Genomic DNA, 17247 nt, shown 5'->3' on the forward strand with positions numbered 1-17247 from the left:
CTTAGTGTTTAGCTCTCAGTCGATTTCCGCGAACCGTTAGCGGACCCCTCGTTTTGATGTTTTTTTTTTTTTTGTGGTTGAGATTTGCGAGCCCCGCTGTCGAAGCAATGCGGAGGATCAGTATCCCACCAGAAAAAATGTAGCCAAACTGGGAAAGAGAAATTAGGACCGAAACGACACTCTCACGGGTTTTTCTTAATATAAATTCGCGTAAAGGTACAGCCAGTTGTCAGAATATGGCCTAGAGAATGGACACGTTATTACACGTGACAAACACCACAACTTTTTAAATACCTTCAGTGAGTGTCACTGCAAGGGAAGAAAGCGAAAAAAGAAGTTTTCGTGAGGGGATTCACCCAATAAATTACCGGCGGGTCCAGTGTGCACGCGTAACGAACGTTAGAACGACGTTATCACGGAAGCGTGGCCTGGTTGAGGATACTTGCCGTCTTTTTTCGGCATCCTGTACGGGTCTCAGGCTCAGAGAGAGCAGTGCGAGTAGAAATTTGGAAACGCCAGTCTGTTGATCGATCTGGGTGAGCTACCGTCTAGTGAATTGTAGGCTTGGCCCCCGTTCAGCCGACAACGGTCGTCGAAGAGCCCGCGAGTCTCGTAGGAGAGCACCTCACCCAAGGCTACACTTACTCAGACCGGAGGCAATACTCAAACGGTGTTATCGCCGGAATGGGCGTACCAGCGTTCCTGTATCGCTGTCGCGCTATCAGCCGCACTTCCCGGGATTTTGGTCTTTGTCGGCGGTTGTGTGTGCGGGACTTCGTAGCGGTGAGTAGGCTGGAGCGGCCGGTTTACTGCGCTTGAGTGTGTGGAATAGAAATAGTGTATAGATAGAAAAATCAGACCCGTGTACCTTTTGATTGTCTTAATTCATTTCATACGTATCGTGAAATTGTAGGGACGCACGTCTTTGACATTTGTTTCTTGGGGGATATGGCCTGACTGATTCGCTTCCCAATTTCAAGATTGGCCTGTCACTGACGCTAGATTTCGGCAGACGCGGTTTTCGCCTCTAATCCGTCGCCTACCATTACATACTGTATTGAGTTATAAATGTGTTCGATGTGTACTGCCTTTGTGTTTGTGAATGCATGCGGCTTTCAGCAAGCACTTACGTTATATGCTTCCCGGGCTATATATGCCGCATGTTCAAGGCTTACTTAACAAAGCCTCGAGCTCACTCACTTGTACGCAATGTAATTTCAATATGTATGCCCAGTGGGTTGATGCTTAAAATCGCTCCTCAAGTTGGGGAAGAATGAGCAGGCTGTGGCGTTAGTCGGTTTGGCTCGGGGCGTTGCCGAGGGAAACCATTGATTTGTACCCGCTGCGGAGAGCCTGGCCGTCTCGAAGGCGATAGTATAGTTTAGTTGTACAATTTTTCTGGAAAATGCTGTGCTATGTGCTTGGACAGGCTACTTGTGATTTACGAGATTTCGCGGTAGTAGTGCGAACCCTGGTTATTGCGGTGCGTTTGCAAATAATCAACGCTTTATCCTTCAGTGCATGATTCTCTGTGCCCATACCATTACGGCGGTAATGAACCGCCGTTAATTCGGAAAAATTTCATATCTCCATCAAAAAATGGAATTGAATATTTTTTTTATCAGAGCGGTCAATGCAAAACTATGTAGGTATCCCAGACTGCGGAGTAGTCTTCGCGCTTGACGTCATTTTGTGGCCGCAGTGAACCCGAAGTAACTCGCACACCTTCCCCACCCTTAAATCAGAGAAGTTGCGTAGTGCAGAAAGCGCATTATTTTCTCGTAACCTGTTGCCAAATATTTTGGTGCAGTTTTTGATTCCCTATTTGTAAAGCTAGCGGTGCTTAAAAATATCATGTTTTATCGCAACGAAACTGCGTTAACGTTGTAAAGCTTGTCCAAACCGGGAAGCGTTGTCCTGTTTTATAAACGGTACAGAATTTGGATCTTTCTAGTGGCATCTATTCACTGCAGGCTCGAACTATTTAGGCGCAATGCTCAAAGGGGCCAACCGTTTCAACTCTGCACCCTATGAGGTAAAGTCTGAAGCAGACAATGGGGTTTAATGGACCGTAGCTACACATGGCCTATGAGGTGCGCCGTAGTGGAGGGCTGCGGATTAATTTCTACTATCGAGGGTATTTATTGTGCGTCGAAATCTGAACATACGTGCGTTTTCGCGTGTCACCTACATGTGGAAAGCAGCCAGCACGCCTTCGATCGAACCCGCGTCCTTGGGCTCAGCCGCACAACGCCTTAGCTACTAAGCCACCGCGGTGGGCTTTTGAGATAAAGCCTGAGCTTCTGTCGCAACGGCGTAGATTCGAAACCTCGAAATCCTCCATTCTGTTTTTGGTTGAGTGATTTTTCTGCGTCGCTGACGATGAAACGCTGTTCCTTAATTTAACCCTTCTGTCCCCCTTTCGTACACCGCGCCAGTAAACACCGCCGACGCGGCAAGGCTTACAACATCGGCCGAGAAAAAACGAAATATGTTTGAGATTTGTGTCCTTATCAACAACCTTTTAACATGTTTGTCCTCGTTGCTAATAGTCGCAGGTGAACTACATGACCAATCATGTGGGGAGGCCAAACTGACAATGACGAATTCTGGAGAACAAACACTTCACTGATATTGTTTGCAGCCACAAGCTCCTGAGGGCTTGTTGCGACTTATTCTGGTTATAGGCATTTCCAATTTAGCATATTCACGTGACAGTTTGCGCCATCTAGAGGCACTTGAGAATATATTCACGTGCTTCTTATTTTCTCTGTAACGAAGACGGACCAGCTGGTCTTGTGTACAGATTGCGGTTAAGGATACCAGGCTTGTAAAGCCGAGTTGGAATCTCATTCGAGTATATAACAGCTGAGCTGTTCAACGCGGCCGCAATTTATTCCAACGCGAACAGAAAACCTGCACTCCAAAAACAAAACGCACCCGTTGGTGTGAACCGAACCCGGGTACACCTACTCAAGCAGTCCGAACCATTGCCATCTCACTTCAACCTATACTCCAGGCACACAAGAACTCCCGCTCGCTGTACCTTCCGCATTTGTATTGCAGGCCGAAGAGCTCCGCACTTATTCTTCAGCAAGTATTTGAACAAGCGACACCCAAAGCAGCCAAAACCTCGCTTGTCATTACAGGAAATTCCAACGCTGCTCACTATCTGTGGGGCTACGCAAATTCCAACCCAGGAGGCAGAAGACTAGACTCACTGATGGAGGCTCAAGACCTCACGATTGTAACAGACCACACAAGAGGTACACGCGTTGGCACAAGCATCACTCCTGACACAGTTCCGGACGTGACTTTTACGAAAAACGTTCCTCAAGTTCAATGGGTCCACACGGACGAATATCAACGCAGCCATCATGCCATTATATCTACCACTGTAATTGGAACGCACTACAAGGCCGTTATAATAGGCCAGGCTCGCCTCAGGGGCTGGACAAAGCTCTGAGAGGAACGGAGTGACCGCCCATTTTTCTAAGAAACCAAGGTCGGTATCTCTTAACAGAACTGAATCAAACAACTCCGCCAGGATTTCCTAGCGCACACCAAAATAATTAAGGCAACCACAGCCGCACCATGCATCGACTGTCATAGGCTGTACATCCAGGAAGTAAGGAATAGTTTGCAGCGGAGATGTAAGAGGCAGAGGCAAATTTGAAGACTAAGAAAACGCATGGCGCAGCCAACACCAGGTACGCCAAGTCCCTCTGCAGAGAAAACTCGCTTTCTCTATGCAATGGCCTGCGGGGAATCCTCAGCACTGCAAAAACACGAAAGCTTTCCGCTACTTCATCAACTCCCTAGCTAGCAAACAGAGTCCCCAAATGACATGGCTAAAATCATACACTGATTTCCCGGAGACATGGGCAGGCTCAAAGCCTTCAATAACAGGTATCTGCAGACACGCCCAATAGCACCCCTACCTTCGTACGCAGGAGAACCAAACGCTGCGTTTGACGACGACATACAACTCGGCACGCCCACGCAGCCATACAGGCTTTCAGAAGACATGCTACCCCAAAAATGGATCACATATCCAATAGGATGCTTCTCAACCTTGACGACCCATCGCTCTCAGACCTCGCCAATTACTTCAAGAATACCTTGAAGATGGGGACAATACCGGAGAAATGGAAGGCTGCGGATGTTCGGATGATTCCGAAACCAAGCAATCCACCCTATAAACCTTCAGCCAATAACTCTTCGTGCGCGAAAACTCGCGGAACGCATCATCCGCAAAAGTCTTCAATCCTTTCTGGAAAATACGGGTAAACTGCCTGCCGAAATGGTGGGTTTCCGATATCATATGTAAACCCAGGATACACTGCTTCCAGCTGAGAGAAGAAGCAATGAGACCCGCAACCCGTAACTCCCCGACGGCTGTATTGCCACTAGATCTAAAAGGTGCTTTCTACCATGTGAAACACGTGGAATACGGCCCGTTCGTCCCGTGGCGTTTCGTCATAAGCCGCGTGCTGTTAGGCCGTTTCCTAAACAGGGGAACATTCGTCGTAGGCCGGTTCGATAAATGGGAAAGTTCTTTGCACGTGCGACAAATGAATATCCACGTTCTTTTTTAGACGCATATGGGCCGCGACGAAGTAAATAGGGCGGTTATTGAATCAAAAAAGAGATGTGAGGCAGGTATGTAGCCCAATACGGAAAACGTCCAGGAAGAGGGGCAACAAAAAAAAAACCTGCACCCCTCTCTTTTTTTTTTGTTACGGCCGCCTTGTCCGTATTTATATTCCACACTTGTACCGAAGTAAATGGTATACTAATTAACACCAAACGCTACCCAGACAGGATTATCAGAATCATGTGATTTTAACCCTGCCACGCTTCTTTTTTTTTCTTTTTTGCGTTCTATATTCTATGGAACACAAGCAATCACTGCAAGTCAGAAGGTATCCGGGTTCGAACCAAAATATAGATACCAGGTTAACGACCCTATACAGAAACGTGAGTCATGGACGTAGCACAATAAAGAAAAGATCTGGAAGAGAGGCGAGGAAGACGAATTCATGCCCCAATTTCATTGTTGTGCAAAGTTTCTGCGTCTCTTTACGTTGCTTTGAGCACAACACGAGGCGCCTATACTCTACGGGGTTGTTCTTGCCCCTGGGAGATCTTATACAACAACATAAAGACCGGTAAATGGCGCGTCTTTCTAGCACAAAACAAGGACACTGGATCCTTCACCAAGTTGCTCTCAAGCCTATTGACTTGCCTGTCATCACCCCTCCTGCACCGCTCCCAGATAACCTCAGGATAGCTCCCATCCCAAAAAACGTTGCAGCTGATACCAATCCAGGGAGACGATGTGCTCGCGTTGTCAATCATGTCCATCCAATTGATTCTACGATAGTCTACACGGATGCATCACGGACGCACGTCGGAGCAGCCGCATATTCCATCGCAAGTGGCAATGAAGTAGTGACACACACCCTTGGTCCTTTCACTAATCCCCCACCTACAGCGACTCTAGAGACTCTCCCAATAATTACCAGTATCCAGAACCTCTCATTACGGCCCCCTAACCCCTCAGGATATACCATATACACTGATTCAATGCAAGCTATTCGCGCCATTCACATGGGTAGGATTCCTGAAGAACTGCAGTATGATCTACGCAAAGCCTTAACAAAGCTACGCCCCCACACTGTCACACTGAGGTGGATTCCTGGTCACGCTGGAATCACAGGCAATGAGGTTGTGCATAACCTCGCCCGCGAACTTCTGCACCGGGCGCCTGGGATTCCCTAGCCTTATTCACCGACGTGGGACACTACTCTCCACTACAAAATAGAAATAAAGCTTCACTACAAAAACATCAGAGAAACTCTTCGTACACTTCCTGTTCCAGACAAATCTCTAACAACCACGCAACTACGCATTCTTCGACGCGTACAGTTAAATACCATCCTTACACCTGTTCGTTCCTTCCTCTACCGTATCCGACACTCACCAGCATGTCCCAATTGTCCCGAACCATACGCTAATTTAGAAAACTGCATTTTCGCCTGCCCCATTGCAATTCAATCCCCACATTTTCCCCACACACCTCCTTCAACATGGCGGACTTGGCTAGCCTCGAACCAGCTCTCGGACCAGTTGGCGTTGGTGAACCTGGCCCGGGACATTCTCGACGCCTAATGTTGCGTTTGAATAAAGTTTTTCCTCCTCCTCCACACGAGGACGAAAAGAAAGAGTGCAAAACTTTTTAACACTCAATGCTACTGAGAAAGGCCGAAAGCGTCACGTGATTCCAGACAAGATGTCATTTCCCTGTCGGGTTCTTCAGAAGCGAATGCCAATCAGAGTAGACAATAATTGAATGTTGTTAGAGGCTTTTGCATCTTCAGGTATCGTTTGCATCTTCAGGTATATCCGCTAGGAATATTGCCTTTCGAAATGTAAAAATATGGACTTACACTTGTTCTCCCGTGTAATCACTGGTGATTCAGTTGTCACACGTTAGGGGTTTACAAATATTGACTCTATTTATGTAATAGCGGAAGGGGTCACTCAGTCACAATTACAAACTTTCTTACGCAGCATCTACAAGGGATAATGAGTGATGCATTATTAAACCCGAAGACGAAGATCTACGTGCGCTTCCTCTAGTCTCGTATCAAGAAATTACCCCGCACTATCGGCTGCAGAGACAAACGATAACCACACTGCACAAACAACTACTCAAGTGTCACGAGAAAATACCTCGCGCCCTGCAAACCAACACTTACCCTCTCCCCTCTAGGAGACACTACTACATATCCCCACCTTGTATCCTCTTTTGTGCCGCTTTTGTGGAGAATCCGGGACACTTTTTCTTATGGTCCGCGGCTGTACACAAAACCAAGTTAACCCGGCCAATTCCTTCAACGCTTACACGCCTTGGCCAGCTCTTCCCTATCCACCGTAAGTTGCTAGAGAGGGCAGAAGGCTGCGGCCCGTGCCAAAGGAACCCTGCAATGATGAGTCACCCTGAGGACTCTTTCTTAGAAAACAATAAATTTGCTCTCTCTCTATCTCTCTCTCTTTCTCTTAAGGGTTCTGAAACCTGCGTCTAGCCGATTGACCTATCATCGCAATCCGGGCGCACAGCATTATTTCCTTTGGGTTATTCGTGGCGTTAGCTTTGCTTTCAGGTGAACATTCGTTCGCTCGTTGGTTCGCTCGCTCACTCGCTCGCAAACACCACACTGCCGCAACCGAGGCGCTCTTAGCCGCTCTTAACACAAGAGATGTTTAAACTTGAGCTTGGTCTGGTGGCGTGGCGTCGTCCAATCTTGCGCGCAGGCTTGCGCCACGTCAGGAGAAAGCAGGTTTCAGTCATCCGCACCTGAAATGGGGAGAAGAGGACATCACGCACTACTCGGACTTCGCAAAGCCGGTTTCCTCGGTCTCTAGCGCCTGCTAACGCGGTGCATTTAGGGATAGATGTTAAACGCTGCGGACATTTGGATTGGTAAAACGTTCATTGAACCTGCAGTAAAGCGCGAACGTGCGCTTCGGACGTGGCTCAAGTCGCCTCCTTGGCGGGTGCTCTGCGAGGATGCTAGCTCGCCGTTGCCGGCTCGCTAGGTTAAATCCCTGCCTAGCCAGCGCCTCGATGACCTGCTGTACGGCTTAGAGTTGTGTTTCATGGTGGTCACTCCGCGTTGCTTACTCAAGCTGCGGCGGTATACGTCATGAGTTAGCTTCACTTGGATTTGTGGAGCATTCCCATAGCATGTGCTCGAATGTGGCCGTCTCCCTGCCGCACGCGCTGCACTTCTCGTCAGGGTGCGATGCTGTGTACACTCCGGGGAGTAGTGTTTTGCTCGGACGCGCTCTCCTTTGTAATTGGCTGAACAGCACGGCCTGTGATCTGCTTAGACCTTTGCAGTGCGGCGGGAGAAGTCTTCGGGCAAGCCGAAAAGCCTTGGTTCAATCGTTATAGCTGGTCATCCTGTTTTTTGCGCTGAACCACAGCGGGCGGCCGTTGCCTTTGGCGCGCCGGTTGGTCCTCGCTCTCGGGTGTGAACCGCGTCGCTGCGGTTGTCATTCTTCTCCGACGCTGCGCCTTCGTACACCGGGACCCACTTGATTCGATTGCTCTTGCCAACATCTACCTGTCGGGTCAGAATGACTGCAATTCTACTTTTGGCGTTGTTCCTCACGGCTTGTTTGTAGTCGCTCGGGGCTATGTTGCGTTCCCCGTATACGATGGTCAGGGCCGCGGAATTTTGGTTCCAGTTGTTCGTGATAACCGATGCCTAGTTTGCACAGGATCTTTCTTCGGCCTTTCGACGACAGTCTTTCCTACTGATCGGCTCTTTGCGCCTAAGCGATCTCGTCGAGCCTATTGCGTATGCTCAGTTGGACGAGACGCTTCGTGTTGCTAGTTTCGGGGATAGCGAGGGCTGCGTTGTCGCCCTGCGGATTAGGATGCCTAGCTTGTGCTTTTCGCTTTTCAGCCACTTGTGGAAGGCTGCCCCGTGCGCTATGTGGCAGAGTACCAATTCGTGCATGAGTCTAGTGAGGTTCTCCTCCCTCATGCCTCCCTTCTTGGTGTTAACGCGTTTAAGCACTCTGGTCACGTTCACCACCTTTGCTGTGATGCGAGTGACAGTGTCACCGTTCCAGCCAGGTGCTTCGATTGTAATCCCCGCGAATATGATCTTGCTTACCGTCTTGTATTGTGTCGCCCTCTCTGGTTCGGATATTGATTTTTTCGTGATTCTTTTGCCGCTTTATTCTGTGCGTTTTGTTCGGTTGGTAGAAGAGAAGCTCTGACTGCTTGGGGAGCAACGCAATCCCATGCCTTCTAGCCTTTCTTCGATCGCGTCGACGGCCGTCTGCAGTAACGATTGTATGTGGGCACCGCTGCTCCCATCTATCCATAGCACGATGTCATCCGCGATAATGTGTGCTTCAGTCCTTGGAGCTGGCATAATCTTTCGGTAACATCGGACGGAGGCTATCATCATCATCACCGCCACCTCGATTGAATTCGCCTCGGCTCCAGAAATGTTTGAATTTTTCTGGTGAAATCTTTTTGGTGACCGACTACAACCATCGGACTGCATACGTAAAGTCATCAGGAGTGCGCCGGAACCAAACCTCGGGCAGAAAGTCGACTTTTACGAGTTTTACGGCCACTTGAAATTTCGAAGCGGACGTTAGGCCTAGCAACGACCACGCCAGCCCCACCTCTGTAGATGGCCGACAGGCCGCTCGACGGGGCCGCTGGACATGCGACCCACCTGTCTCTACGCCCATCCGAAGACGAAGCAATGGAAATGCGTGACGTTCACGACGATCCTCCGCCAGAGGAAAAAGATGAGAATGCCCACATCCCGTGGATAGAAGTTACAAGCCGGTCGCAACGCCGCAAGATGCAACAGCTCCCTACCACGACGCCGCTAAAACCGACCCTCCGCCAAGGACACGTGGCGCGCAAGCCGAAAACCCTACCGCTTCCCGCTGACGACTACAAGCTGGCAACCCGTCCACGAAACGGCCTCCAGCTGAGTAAGGTGAGCCCTATGGACCTGACGAAAGCTATCGCACGCGAAGCCAATCTCCAATGTGGCATTGCGGAGATAAAGATCCGCATCGATGAAGAACAGAACGTTCTCATAGTAAGCATTCCATCGCCGGCGACCGGTGCAGCGCTTAACTCTATCAAGAAACTCACGATTGGCAATAACACTTTCGAAGATTCGTCCTACGGCGTTTCTCCGGACAACTCATGCAAGGGCGTTATCTACAACATCGGATTGAATTACACTCCCAAGGAAGTCCAAGAAGCCATTGTGGCCCCGAACCACGAACTTCGCACCTGCAGAAGGATGGGAAACACCAGCACCTTCCTGCTCACGTTCAAAGGCAAGAAGGTACTGTACAGCATCTATGTCGCTGGAGTAATAACGAGATGCTACCTGTACAAGCGCACGGTAGCATACTGCGACACCTGCCACCAAGTGGGCCACAGAGCCGACGTGTGCCCCAACCCACCGAAAACGCTCAAGGGCAAGACATACGGATCCCCGTTGACAAGCAACCAACATGACTGCCACCCAAAGTGCCTTCTCTGCAGCGGCGCCCACACCACAGCGTCTAAGGCGTGCCCACAGCGGTTCCTGCCCCCGGTGAATCGGCGGAAGCAAGTGGGGAATAGCCAGCCCCCCCGTTCGGGTCACTCCTGGTCCCCGTCTCCACGACCTAGGAGAAACCAGGACCGCTCCCGTTCCAGATCCCAAACGCGGAGAGGCGGCTCCAGAGGACCCGACAGGGGTTCGAGTGGCTGCAGGCTGCGCTCGGAGTCCAAGTCGCGGGCCTCCTCCCGAGGCCGTTCCCCAAGCGCCACGAGAGGAAACCGAGAAGGCTCCCAAAACTCCCACACATCGCTGCATCGGGTGAGCTGGGCAAAGATTGTCGATCCCAAAGCTCATAACTCCCTCACACCAACAGAGAAACGTTTGCTAGAAGAAAATGCAATGCTTAGGGATGAGATAGCAGCCATGCGCGCAGACATGGCGGCAATGAAGGAAGAGTTAAACAACTACCGGAAAGCGTCCAGCTCTGTAAACACACAAATTCCCTCCCCAAAACAGCGCAATCGCGCCGTGACCATACCGCCACAACCAGCCCAAGAACCCCTGCAGCCGAATAACCTATTGCAGCCAGACAATAACTCGAACGTTATCTTCCAACCGTGCGCAATGGAAGAGGAGGCACAGGTAAACGTGGCGCGTGCTATCAACGCCATGAAAGCAGCCCAAAGTGCGCAAAGCCTTCAGATTATGGAAACACTGAAACAAATAACTTCCCACCTAACGAGGCTAGAGGGACGGGTGCAGGTTCTCGAGGAAGCCGACTTCAATACCCGAACCAGGAAGACCACCAAAACAGATAACGCCAACCCCACATGTCTCTCCTCACCCATGAATCAAGATGGACCTTCATCCACCCAGTAATAAATTGTCTCATGGACAAGAAATAACTATATTGCAGTGAAACTGCAGAGGTTTCAAAAACAAATATGGATCACTCTCCCAATGCATCTCCTCTTCCACGACGATACCAGCAATTATAGCTCTGCAAGAAACTAATACACCAGCTCGCCTTCCAGGATACATAACGTACGAAACAGGCAAAGACAAAAGCTTGCACACTCTGGTCAGCAAACGATACGTGGTGATTCAACACCCACATAGGCAGTCCGAAGAAATTGTCATTCTACTTGAAATAATACCACAAGTCCACAAGAAGGCCCGCTCTCTGTACGTTTTGAATGTGTATTTCAGGCCTAAAAGCTCCCCACTTATTCTTCAGCAAGTAATTGAACAAGCGACACTCAAAGCAGCCAACAACCCGTTTGTCATTACGGGGGATTTCAACGCTGCTCACCCTCTGTGGGGATACACATACACCAACCCAAGAGGCACTAGACTACACTCGCTGATAGAATCTCAAGACCTCACGATTGTCACAGACCACAGTAGGCCTACACGCATTGGCACAAGCGTCACCAGAGACACAGCTCCCGATCTGACTTTTACGAAAAACATTCCTCAAGTTCAATGGATCCACACGGGCGAATACCAAGGCAGCGATCACGCCATTCTATCTACCACTGCAATAGGATCGGACTACAAAGCAGTAATAGGTCGGGCTCGCCTCACAGACTGGACGAAGCTCAGAGAGGAACGGAGCAACCGCTCACGAGCCGAAGAAACCCAAGTCGAAATCTCTTTACACGACTGGATCAAACAACTTCATCAGGATTTCCTTGCACACACCAAAATAATAAAGACAACTACAGCCACGCCGTGCATCGACTCACATTTACTGCACATCTGGGAAGCGAGGACTAGTTTGCAGCGGAAATGGAAGCGGCAGAGACATAATCGAAGACTACGAAAACGGATCGCACAGCTAACACAAGAAGCTGCGAAGTACGCCAACTCTCTCTGCAGGGAAAACTGGCTTTCTCTATGCGATGGCCTGCGCGGCAACCTCACCACTGCAAAAACATGGAAGCTCCTCCGCTTCTTGATCAACTCCTCAGTTAGCAAGACAGAGTCCCAACACAACATGGCTAAAATCATACACCAATTTCCTGGAGACATGGAAGACCTGCTCACAGCCCTCAAGAACAGGTATCTCCAGACACACCCAACAGAACCTCTACCACCATATTCAGGAGCACCAAACCCGGCGCTTGACGAAGACATCCAACTGCACGAAGTGACCGCAGCCATACAGACTTTGAGAAGACACACAGCTCCAGGAATGGATATTTCTAATAGGATGCTTGTTAACCTTGACGACCCGTCGCTCTTGGAGCTCACCAATTACTTCAATAATATCTGGAAGGAAGGAACAATACCTGAGGACTGGAAGACCGCGGAAGTTCGGCTGATCCCGAAACCAGGAAAACCACCCAGTATACAGAACCTCCGGCCGATATCTCTTACTTCGTGCATAGGAAAACTCCTGGAGCATATCATCCTCAAAAGACTTCAATCCTTCCTGGAAGACACGGGAAAACTGCCCCCAGAAATGGTGGGTTTTCGACCCCATTTATCAACGCAGGATATACTGCTCCAGCTCAAAGAAGAAGCAATGAGACCCGCAACTCGTAACTCCCCGACAGCTATATTGGCACTGGATTTAAAGGGCGCTTTCGATAATGTAAGACACACGGCCATCCTGGCGAAGCTTAACACCCTGGACTGCGGAGTCAAGACCTACCAGTATGTCAAGTCTTTCCTCACAGATCGGAAAGCCATACTCCAAGTAGGGGACCACACCACGGACCCCTTTCCAATAGGAGGACGTGGAACTCCCCAGGGGGCTGTACTATCTCCCCTCCTCTTTAACATTGCTCTCATAGGACTCCCTGCACTACTTAATTCTATTCAGGGTATAAATCATGGTCTCTACGCGGACGACATTACCATCTGGTCCACCACGAGTTCAGTGGGAGCAATGGAGGAGCGCCTACAGGAAGCAGCGGACGTAGTGAATGGCTACGCAAGGTCATGCGGGCTGAGCTGCGCCCCTCAAAAATGCGAACTATTGCTCGTGTCTCCAACTAAACAGAAAGCTTCAGGGACACCCACCATCGCCATACACATAGATGGGCACATTATCACCCCTGCTCAAAGCATCAAGATACTGGGCGTCACCTTTCAGGCGGACAAGAAAAATAGCATAACAATCAACAAGATCAAGACCATGACCGAGCACGTCACACACATGCTCAAGCGCATAACAACTAAGGCAAGGGGCATGGGTGAATCCGATACACTCCGACTCATCCAGGCGTTCGTCATCTCGCGGATTACTTACGCAATACCCTATGCTCTGCTCTCAACAACGGCATTGAAGAAACTGGACACCATTATACGAAAAGCCTACAAACAGGCTCTGAGCCTACCAGTCAGCACCTCGACACACAACCTGCTTCGTCTCGGACTCAACAATACAACTGATGAACTCATAGAGGCACATCTATCCCACCAGAGGGCAAGATTCGGCACTACAGAAACCGGCAGATCCATCCTTTCGAGCCTTGGACTATCGATTCCGCTTCAAAACCCAACACCCCAAGTCACAGACATCCCGCATGATATCAGGCGCCACATTACAGTACCTGTGCTACCGCGAAACATGCACCCAGTGCATCACGCTGACCGCAGAGAAGCAAGAGCCCGTGCTATCTCAAAGCGGTATGGAAGCCATCCTGCCGTGGCGTACACGGACGCGGCCCTCTATCCCGGAAGGCGGGCCTCAGTAGCAACAGTTATTATAGGCCAAGAGCACAGCACCAGCGTATCACTGGACCGAGCCAACCCTCTGCTCGCCGAGGAAGCGGCCATTGCCTTGGCGCTTACCCAAACTCAGGTTGAGACCGTAATTACTGACTCTCAACAGGCTTGTCGCAACTTTTCCAGCGGGAGATTACAGAAAACTGCACTTAAAATACTTCAACAGAAGCCACTAAGAAGACCCGCCAAGATAATCTGGGCCCCTGCGCACATTGGACTCTCAGGGAACGAGATTTCCCATCTCACAGCTCGAGAATTGACGAGCCGAGCACCTGAAGAAGAAGATCTGCGTCCGCTTCCTCTAGTCTCGTTTCATGAGATTACCACGCACTATCGGCTACAAAGACAAACGTACGCCCCACCGCACAAACAACTACCCAAGGGTCACGATAGAATACTTCGTGCCCTGCAAACTAATACTTACCCCCACCCTAGCAGAAACCACTACATAGCCCCCACCCTGTATCCCCGTTTGTGCCGCTTCTGCGGGGAGTCTGGAACACTTTTTCACATGGTCGGCGGCTGTACACAAAGCCCACTTGACCCGCCCAATCCCTTCCACACCTATGAGCTTTGGGAGAGCTCCTTGGCCAGCTCTTCCCTCGACGTCCAGCGCAAGTTGGTGGAGAGGGCAGAAGACGCGGCCCGTGCCAATGGACTCCTGGAATGAGGAGGCCACCCTAAAGACTCTTTAATAAGAAACAATAAACATGTTTAGTCATTCTCTCTCGGCAACTTCGATCATGATGAGGTTGAAGAGCACGAGTCTAATGTCATGAAGAATTTTCAGCCGCAAGTTCGGAACTCCATGTGACCCGCAACAGCAGGGTCTCCGACGGGGGAAGAAGGGTCGCCAGCTCTGTTGTCTCTCCGGTACCCTAGTGCAAGCTGCCTCAATTTTTTATCTCGCAAGAAATATATATGCGAAGTTTATACATTATTAATGGGATTTGTGCAGTAGTTTCGTGTCTTTGGGACAATTTGAGTGGTTACAATACTACGTTTAATGGTTTTGTGTTACATGTTGGCGTTAACTTCTTGTGATGCATTTTAATCGGTGTTGTCTGTGTCATTTTCATCTGTGTTGAGGTTGCCTTCTTTTTAATTTGTATCATTTTGCCTCCTTTAGGTCTGTTTCGGCTATCCCAATTGTGCAGTGATCGGCTGCTTGAGCTGGCCGTGGTAAGCATATATTTAATTATTTATTTACTGTAAGTGCCCACCAACAGCGCTAGGCCTTCTTGGGTGATGCACTGTGTACAGGAGAAATAGAAGGCAGTAAAAACAGACAACACGCAAAAAATAGTACTGAGTTAATATTTGGGTAGAAATAAATCAGTGCAAATGTACAAAAGGGGAGTGTGAACAAAAAATCCAAAATTAGTTTTATGAACTACAATATTTTCAAGGTCGTGAGTAAAATATGCATGAGTTAGTACAGACAAGAACGATAAAGTGGTCCTCTTGGAGTAGGGCACAAAATAATAAAGAAAAAAGTGCTGACGCGACCACCCCATAAGAGGCCTATTGAAAGTATCACATTTTTCAATTAGCGCTGAAATATAACACTGTCATCACCACAATTTCAATGAAATGTAAGAAAAGCTGTTAAGGGAATGTTGGGAACGGCTAGCTCAGTGTTCATTCTACCTACATGAAAGCAGCCAAGCGGGCGAAATGATCCGCTTGGAACTGGCTGATGTATTACGTTTTAGAGTTGCGGTTATTTTGTCTCGTTAAGATTTCTTTTCCTGTGGTGTGCTTTTGTTTACATCAATCGAGGAAGTTATAAATGTCTGTGCATGAATTGACATAGCAGGATTAGATAACGCCGGCTAGGTCAGGGAATGTCAGTATGAAGTTTCCCTGAATGTCTGTCTTAGCACCGGCACTTTTTGATCCAGTGTACAGCACCCACACCAGGGGCGCAATGGTAGTTTATATACGTATTTATTGAACGCACTTCTCTCTTCCTAAAACTGACGCCAATTCGGAGGTACGTTCACTTCGTAAGTCCCCCTTAATTTTTTCTTGACATTGAACTAGGTGCTTGCGATGCGAGGGCACGTTGCTTACCCTATGCAGCTCTCCTTGGTCCGCTTGTTTCGTGGATGTTGATGAGTCATGTTGATGAGCAACATCTCCGTAGCAACTTCCTTAAATTACACTGCTCCAATTCGCAGCTGCTGTGAGACCAACATTCGTAAAAAGATGGAAACTTGATCGGAATTACCAGTCGTTGCCTGTCAGTACGCTTATTTCGAAGTTCGAATTGCCGTTGGCGGGGGGCCGCACAGCGTACTCTGTAGGATCGCCTACCCTTAACCACCTCCTCCTAGACCATTTATATTTCTTGGTGTATGCCTCAGTTTATATGTGACTAAGAGAGCTACATATGATGTTGCAGGTGGGATTTGCAGACGTGTAGCGATTCCGTTTTTCATACCGTGGAGCGAGCACAAAAAGGAACGGACAGAACAAGAAGGAAGGCACGGGCCTATTGCCGGTTCAGCAGCACTTCTGGACCGCCACCATGACACAGACTGAGCCACAGCACGACGGGAGGCCTCTGCAGGCCCCTGACGTGCCAGGTGCGCTTCCGGGGCTGTCTGAAGTTCCAGGCGAGGCAGTGCAGCAGGCCCTCCAAACTGTTCGCAACTGGCCCTCTGAAGCGTATCTCTCTAAACAGGACCTCGCGCAGGTGAGGAAAACTTAAAAGGGTGTTTCGTGTGTGCTTATTTTCTGGTGTGCTTAGTCAATACTTTTTTATCCTAGTGCACTGCACTTGCAGAGGAACACAAATGTACCCTATTTACAAGGCTATTGGATGTTCACTTTACAGTTAAAGTTTCCGCAAAATCAAAGGAGTGTTTTATGACGGCGCCGATCTTTTACCACGTTTTTTCTCCCCGCCACCAACAACCCGTCCTCGATGCAGAAGCTGTGTTAGAAGGGAACGACGCGGAGGTACTCATAAAAACTACTGTTATAAAAATAATCTTAAGAAAATTTTAAAATGAGAATAACCTAAATGCAAGCACTAAGGTGGTGGTTGCGTTCACTTTGCGACTGCGTTTATTAGGCAGGTGAACGCGGTAGTGGCGGTACTGTCTCGCATAGCCTTTGGCACATGCAAAATAGCACCGTTATAACGCACCTGATCACAGAAGACAATGCGTTGATTGTGCAAATATCAGATCATTTGTTTTTTTGATCCTGCACATTGTGAACGGCCACAGCACAACCATTCACTCCCTGAATAGTATGCGCTTGGTGCCACATAAAACGCACGCTAAAAGCTTTAATCAAAACTATGGCCTCCAATCTTCGTCCGAGGACCGCTATATTTCCACATGACGTGTGTACAGCAAATGAGCAAAAGCATTTGTACACTGTCAAAACA

At 49.1% G+C, this 17247-nt stretch overlaps 1 protein-coding gene across 2 annotated transcripts in view; it reads left to right on the plus strand.

Moving 5' to 3' along the window:
* Positions 1 to 685: 685 nt before the first annotated feature.
* The window catches only part of LOC144137592 (death-associated inhibitor of apoptosis 2-like), a 103543-nt gene continuing 86981 nt past the window's right edge, over positions 686 to 17247 (plus strand). For both annotated transcript variants that reach the window (XM_077669515.1, XM_077669516.1), the window contains exons 1-3: positions 686 to 783; positions 14974 to 15026; positions 16252 to 16545. In XM_077669515.1, the coding sequence (XP_077525641.1) occupies positions 16378 to 16545 (168 nt within the window). In that variant the 5' untranslated portion in view covers positions 686 to 783; positions 14974 to 15026; positions 16252 to 16377. The remainder of the gene's footprint in view (positions 784 to 14973; positions 15027 to 16251; positions 16546 to 17247) is intronic.

This window comes from Haemaphysalis longicornis, unplaced genomic scaffold (assembly GCF_048455015.1).
Source record: "Haemaphysalis longicornis isolate Haplotype H1 unplaced genomic scaffold, Haemaphysalis longicornis Haplotype H1 scaffold_41, whole genome shotgun sequence".
NCBI classification, from domain to species: Eukaryota; Metazoa; Arthropoda; class Arachnida; order Ixodida; family Ixodidae; genus Haemaphysalis; species Haemaphysalis longicornis.